The sequence below is a fragment of the Bos javanicus genome, chromosome 22 (assembly GCF_032452875.1).
Source record: "Bos javanicus breed banteng chromosome 22, ARS-OSU_banteng_1.0, whole genome shotgun sequence".
In the NCBI taxonomy this organism is placed as follows: domain Eukaryota; kingdom Metazoa; phylum Chordata; class Mammalia; order Artiodactyla; family Bovidae; genus Bos; species Bos javanicus.
This window is the reverse complement of record NC_083889.1, coordinates 51,445,240-51,452,224: the sequence shown is the minus strand read 5'-3', so window position 1 is coordinate 51,452,224 and position 6,985 is coordinate 51,445,240. Positions and strand designations below refer to the sequence as shown.

At 58.2% G+C, this 6,985-nt stretch overlaps 1 protein-coding gene across 6 annotated transcripts in view; it reads right to left on the bottom strand.

Annotated features, from left to right (window-relative positions):
* Window positions 1-175: 175 nt before the first annotated feature.
* Window positions 176-6,985, bottom strand: part of SHISA5 (shisa family member 5) — a 34,348-nt gene continuing 27,538 nt past the window's right edge. For 3 of the 6 annotated variants that reach the window (XM_061396943.1, XM_061396942.1, XM_061396941.1), the window contains 3 exons: window positions 1,658-1,773; window positions 1,334-1,510; window positions 176-1,254 (listed from right to left, as the gene is read on the bottom strand). In XM_061396943.1, the coding sequence (XP_061252927.1) occupies window positions 1,175-1,254; window positions 1,334-1,510; window positions 1,658-1,773 (373 nt within the window). In that variant the 3' untranslated portion in view covers window positions 176-1,174. Of the gene's footprint in view, window positions 1,255-1,333; window positions 1,511-1,657; window positions 1,847-3,243; window positions 5,734-6,985 lie in introns of those variants that run through there. The other 3 variants (XM_061396945.1, XM_061396946.1, XM_061396944.1) reach the window with 3 other exon arrangements.

The window sequence follows — 6,985 nt, the reverse complement described above, 5'->3', positions numbered from 1 at the left end:
GGCCAGGGGCACAGAAAACGAGTCTTTGTCCAGCACTCTCCCTACCTGGACGGGGTCAGACTTCTGAGTTCAAGAGAAGTAGGAGACCGTGAACTTCCAATACTGGATAGAAATGATAGCTAGCCTCACCCCCAATCCCAGCAGCCAGGGCTACAATGAAAGGAGGCAACAGCTTGAAACATCTGCATTTATTACAAACAAGGGTGCAGACCCGAGACTCCAAACACATTATGAGGTCCTGACCTACGACAGTAAGACACGGACAGAGGGGTGGGGAACATCGAGGTATGTGTCTAGGTCACAGGAGCCCCCTCAGGGTCCCCTCCACCTTTGGTCCAGACGACACCTTGGCCCAGGTGTCCCTGCTGCCAGGACACACCTAGGCCTGGGGTCCAGCAGCCGGGTAGCCTGTGAGGCTGGTGATGGGGAAGCAGGGACTCAGAGTCCCTCTCCTCTCTGGGGAAGTCTCCCTCTAGGACCCAACGGTTTCAGCCTCACAGCAACCATTACACACATTTTGGAACAGAAAACAGGTAAAATATTAAGCTAACAGTAAAATTAAAACACTGCAGGGAGGACACCTGAGTGGACAAGTGGTCAGAGGCTGCCCTGTCCACCTGTGAAAGGGGCCAGGGCCAACCGGGGCAACCAGAACCGTGGGTAAGTGTGGGCCTCCAGGTGGTCCCAGGAAGGGTGCAAGAAGGATCCAGGGAGGGTGGGGCTCCACCTGAGGCGTTCAGATACTCAGGAGGCCACCCACTCGCCCGCACCTTGGGTCTGGTGCTTCAGAGACAAAGCTGGGGACAAGCCCTGGCCTCATGCCATGGCTAGGCATGCCACAGAAACCGGAAGACAGTGCATCCTGCCCACACAAAAGCTGTGCTGTCCTAGTATGACAAGCACCCCTGCTCCAGCCCCAGGTCTCCCTTGGGTGGCTGGAAAAGAACCGTTCTTTGGGGTTCCGGGAAGCATAATCTCAAGTGAGGAGGGGAACACAACATGGTCCCGGCAACTCTGACATGGACTGCTTCCCGCACCCCTCGTCGCCATCACCAGAAGCCTCACGTACAAACGGGACACACACACACCACGCCCGGGGAGAGAGGCCCACACCCGCACACCCATTCACACACGCAGGACAGATCAGCTGGTAGCCAGAGATGCCAGGGCGTGCTCAGGGGACTGCCTTCGGGGGCTCCATGTAGGCCGGATTATAAGGAGGCTGGCTGGCAGGGTAGGGCAGGGCTGCACCTCCTGGAAACAGAGAGGACACCAATTAGCTGGGCCACGGCTGCAGGGGCTCACGCATGGCGGAGTCGGCAGGCATACTCACCAGCCATCGTCTCGTGGTAGGCAGGGGGGCCCATGGGCTGGGTCGGGTAGGGTGCTGTTGGCATCCCCGGCTGGGGGACCACGGAGTGGTAGCCCTGGTACGTTGGTCCAGGGTAGCTGGGCGGTTGCAAGTAAGGGGTGTGGGTCACCGTGGTGGCCATGGTGGTGGTCACAACCGCTGCAAAGAGAGCCCCAGTCAGGACCGCCGAGCTGGCCACCCTCCCTCCAGCTCAGGCCAGTCAGGGCCCCGATAAACCCACCGCCACCACCCGGGGTCTGCACCTGTCCCCAAGGGGTCACCGTGGGGCAGAGGGGAGATGCTCACGCTGCGGGCGCCGGCACATCTTGTACAAACAGCAGCAGGAGCAGGTGCAGCAGACAATGACGGTGACCACAGCGATCACAAAGAGGGTCACCCCGATGGCGATCACTGTGCCGAACCTGACAGAAAGCCAGTCAGCGCTCCAGTGGCCGAGACTCCACACTCCCACTGCTGGCAGCATGGGTTCGATCCCTAGTCAGGGAACGAAGATCCCACATGCCGTGCACGGCCAAAAGAAAAGAACCTAAATAAAGCCAGTCAAGATCCAGGGCCTCTCGCCCCCACCCAGGACCAGCAGTCCACACCACACCCACTCCCAGACGGCACCTCTCTAGCTGGAGGAGACTGGGCAACATAGATAAAGCCACTTCTAGGGCGTGGAGCTTGAACCTGTTTCACCCTCAAGTATATGGGGTTGACCTTGGCTGCCCCCGGGATGCCCCTCAGGAGCTTGGGAGACAGCTCTTCAGGTGTCTTCCTCCATACACACATCTTGTCCACCTCCAATGAGCCAGCAGCACATGCACACCCCGTATCCACCACCAGCCAGGCCTTGGGTGGCTTGAATCCAAAACTCAGACGTGGGCGCAACAGACCAACTCATGGCCTCTGGGAGCCCACAGACCATTACAGGAGGCAAGGGTTGAAGGGAAAATGACTCAGGAAGCACAGGTAATGAATCACAGGGAGAAGTTTCCAGGAGTGGGGAGAGGCCAGTGTGGCCAGGACGGCGGGGAGTGGTACGGCTGCAGGCCCCCGGGGTGACGGTGAGCCTGCGGCGTGCCCAGCACCATGCCAGGTGTCACACACCCTCACTCCAACCCGAGGGGCAGGCAGGGGGGTCAACCAAGAGCCAAGCGAGAGGAGGCCTCCCTGCCCATGCGGGCTTAACCCTCAGCAAGGCCCAGGCCTGAGTGGAGAGTCTACCACCTGAGAAGACCGGCCCTGGGTGGGAAGTCCACCACTCTCAAGGGCAGCCGCAGCCCCCTGCTGTCCTCCCCTGTTCCCAGAGGCCAAGCAGTATTCCTTCCAGTAAAAGGGAACTGCACCAACCAGCTGTTCCATTAAAGCATGGAAGGGGCTTGGTGAGCTGTGAGCTATAGGCTCCCCTGCCCCTGAGGCCTGGGGGAAGGTCGAGGGGAAGGTCCCCGCCCCCCACCCCCCACCCCGCTTCCCCACCCTGGGTGGAGGGTCTTCCATCTCATAGGCCAGCTGACATCACAGCTTTGGGAGGGACTAAAGACAGACCCTCCTGCCCCAGACTCAAAATACCCAATCGCATTCATAAAACAGGAGCCACTGGCCACTGTGCGGCCCAGACCAAGGCCCCAAGACAGGAACAGTGGGAGTCAGGAGGTGCCGCCTGCGCGCGCACGGGCACACACACACACACACAGACACGCGCGCGCACACACACACACACACACAGGCGCGCGCGCACACACACACACACACACACACACACACGCAGGAGCACGATGAATGACACATGACTGCAGGGCCGCCACCACCAATCTCTAATCTCTCTCTCCCACTCTCTTCCTCTCTTTTGTCTCTCTCTCTGACACAGCACTGGCACAGAAGCTCACCCCATGTTAGTCTCTGCCTTCACTCAGGGGCCTCCTGCACCCCGGGGGCTTCCCCATTCCATCCCGAGGCCACTCAGTTTCAATCTCCTCCCCTTCCAGGAAAAGTAAAGCGAATCTCCTGGGCCCTCCCTAGCCCTGACGTCAGAAGCTGGAAGGACAGAGCCTCTTAAAGACACAGTGCGGTGGATGCCCCAGCTGCACTCCCAACTGGTGCCAGGATGGGGGAGGGAAGAGCTCCCAGAGTTGCCTCCCCACCCCATTGTCCATGGGGTCCCCAACCACACTCCTGCTCTGCCTGGCTCAGCCCACCAGCCCCGTTCCAGCCGTCCACTCAGTGGGTACCTTCAGCCATCTGAGCCCACCAGCAGATCCAGAGCCTGCTGGCTACTCCCCTCAGCTCCTCTTCTCCCACCAGTGCATGCTGGAGGTCTCAAATCTGAACCTACCTACCCAAGTCCCCTTGGCCAGCCTGTCACGTCTGATCTTGTCGCTCCTGCTCAAGAGACTAGTATGGCTCCTGGGATCATGCAGGAATTTGCTTTATAATTTCTTTGTAAACTCTGTGTAACGTGTGTGTATCTGTACTTCTTTCTCTGGACTTCCCTGGTGAATCAGATGGTAAAAAATCTGCCTGCAATGCAGGAGACCCGGGTTCGATCCCTGGGTCAGGAAGATCCCCTGGAGGAGGGTATGGCAACCCACTCCAGTATTCTTGCCTGGAGAATCCCATGGACAGAACAGCCTGGTGGGCTACAGTCCACAGGGTCACAAAGAGTCAGACACAACTGAGTGACTAAAATAACAACTAATAGTGTGATAAGAGAGGGGAAAGTCTAGCATTTGTCTCATCAGAGAGTAACACAACACAGCACATGTCAATCTCTAATTAAAAGTCTAAATAAAGGGCTTTCCTGGTGGCTCGGTGGTAAAGAATCTGCCTGCTGATGCAGGAGACACAGGTTGGATCCCTGATCTAGGAAGATCCCACATGCCATGGAGCAACTAAGCCCGTGCACCACAACTTCTGAGCCTGTGCTCTAGAGCCCGGGAGCCACTACTGAAGCCCCTTCGCCCCAGAGCCCGTGCTCCACCACAGGAGAAGTCACTGCAGTGAGAACCCCACGTCCCGCAACCAGAGAGTAGCCCGAGCATCAGCGAAGACCAGGCACAGCCAAAAATAAATAAATAAAATTAATCTTTTTAAAAAAGTCTAAATAAAATAAAACTCCCTGTGTGGCTGGGGGGACTCCCACCCTCCCTCCTGTATGATCCAGCCACATCACCCTCCTTTCAGCCTTTTTTTCCGGCTGTGCCATGTAGCATGTGGGATCTTAGTTTCCCGACAGGGACTGAACCTGTGCCCCCTGCAGTGGACGCACAGTCTTCACCACTAGGCCGCCGGGAAGTCCTCCTGTTAGCTTCTGGAAGCACTGTGTGCTCCGTCTTCCCTCAGGGCCTTCATACAGGCAGTTCTTCCTACAAAACCACCCCGTTGGCTCTTCCCATTCCTATACAATTCATTCTTGGTCACTTTTCACATCTCACATCCAAACATCACTGCCTCTAGGACACCGCCCCTGACCATGCAGAAAAGGTCAGACTCCTTAATAAACGCTCTTACAGAATCAACTGCCTGTCTACTTCAGTTTATCAACACGCACTCCTTTGGATTGTGTGAGCACTGGATTACCGTGCATCTTGCCTCCAGCCTATGGATTCATGGAGGCACAGACTGCAACCAGCCCTGGATCATTACTGTGTCTCCAATTCCTGGCCGAGACAGTGGGTGCTCAGGAAGTACCTGACAAGTGAATCAAGTCACTCAGGGATCCCGTGGGCAGCATCGAGTAGGACAGCAAGGCCTGATGCCCTGAGGAACAGCAATATATGAGGGGTGACTGCAGGGTGGGGCAGGGATCCGTGGCCCCAACAAAGCCACCATATGAACAGAATCACACCTCCGAAGCCTGAGGCTACCCGCCAGAGGTCAAGTTCAGAAGGCGAGAGTTGGCCTAGGAAGGAAGGGACAGAAGGGCAGGGGAGGAAGAGCCCAGGCAAGGAGCTTGCAGCAGGGCTGAACGGGACGGTCCCTAGGAGGCCAAAGACCCCCATTGTCCCAGAAGTGAAAGGGCTGTCTCTGGAGCTGGACACCAGCATTCCCACCACCACACTGGCCAGGCAGCACATGGCCGTGACCCAATGGGTATAAGAACTGCGGGAAGGGTGCTGTGAGGGCCAAGAACTAACACAGGCTGGCCATGCCCATTCCTCAGCTACCAGACCTCCCTGCCTTCCTGGTGTATTGTCACGGCAAAGACGGCACAGAGGGTCAGCAGTGACCAGCCTGGGGCCCTCAGCCAGAGTTTCCACTGCTCGGGTGCTTCAAAACACGCCATTCCTGCTGGATGATCCTGTGAGTGAAAGGAGCTGGGAAGGGACAATGAATCAGGACCCAAAAGGACCGTGATGGGGAACCAAGAAAGCTCAGGGGTCAGGGGGGACTACATGGACCAGCCACAGAGCATCAGCAGGGCAGGACAGGAGTCACCTACTAAAGTGGCAGGAAGACCCACCAATAACATGTCCGCTCTGTGGGGAGCACGGGGAGAGCCTAGGTTCTGAAGGCAGATGGAGTCCCAACTGCACTGCTGTGCTCTGACCTGCTGCCTTGTTCTTGGGGAACCCAGGGAGTTGCTCAAACCAAGAGCCGGGGTGGGGGCGGACCAAGAATGAAGAAGGAGCGGGCAGAGGTGGGGAAAGGATGGAGTTGGCCCAGAACCCCTCAGCACATCGGGTCCTTCCGCTGTGGAGCATTCGCAGAAGCTTCCAAAAAGGGCTGGACCCCCCCCACAAGGAACCATCGCACCAGTGGACAATCAACGGTGCCCCCGGCTGAGGAGGCAGCACACAAATGCTCACCCGAGAGGGTGGCCCCTTAGGGACCTGATGGGTGGTCAAGGGGGCACCCAAAGGAGACACACCCCTGTCCCTCCATCTCCCAGTACCTGCTCCTGGAGACTCAACCCTGTAAGGGAGGCGCTGGACACTACGCTGGGGCTCCGCTCAGAAGCAGAGGAGAGGCGGGGCAGGATGGGGAGAAGGCCCAGAGAGGGGAGAAGGATCCACCCAGTGGACAGGCAAGATGGCCCAGTGGGGAGGCTGCAGGACTCGGGCACCTCAAGGAGGGCAGGGAGGGTGCCCCGAGCTGCCCCCAGGAACCCACATCTCCTCTGCTCCCTGGGGACCTTGTTCTGCGATGTGGAATCCACGTTTCTCACAAAGTACCCAGTGCTCATTCACCAACCAGGCCACCTTACTCTTTCCTGCCCTTCTCTGAACCCTCTCTCTCAGCACCTCCTACAGCCATTCTTCAAATGCCACCGATCCTCAACACACTCAATCCCACCCAAACCCAAGCCCTACATGCGAACCCCATTCGTTCTCTGTCCTGGATCCCCGAGCAGGGTGGAGGGCAGGGCACGCCACCCCGGCCCCTCCCCCAGCCGCTCCCGGCTAGCAGGCAGCCTCCCTCTGGCCAGACCAGGAAACCACGGCTGCCTCCCACATGGCCCGCCACACCCGCCCCACCCGTTCCTGTCGTCCTCCAGGAAGTGGTGGTCTTCATCTGAAACGCCATTCAGACGCTGCCCCGACCCCTCCCTGGTGCCCCCCAGGAAGAGGCCCACACTGGCTGGATGTCAGACCGTGAGATGACATGGTGCACTATCCGCTATCGTAGCAC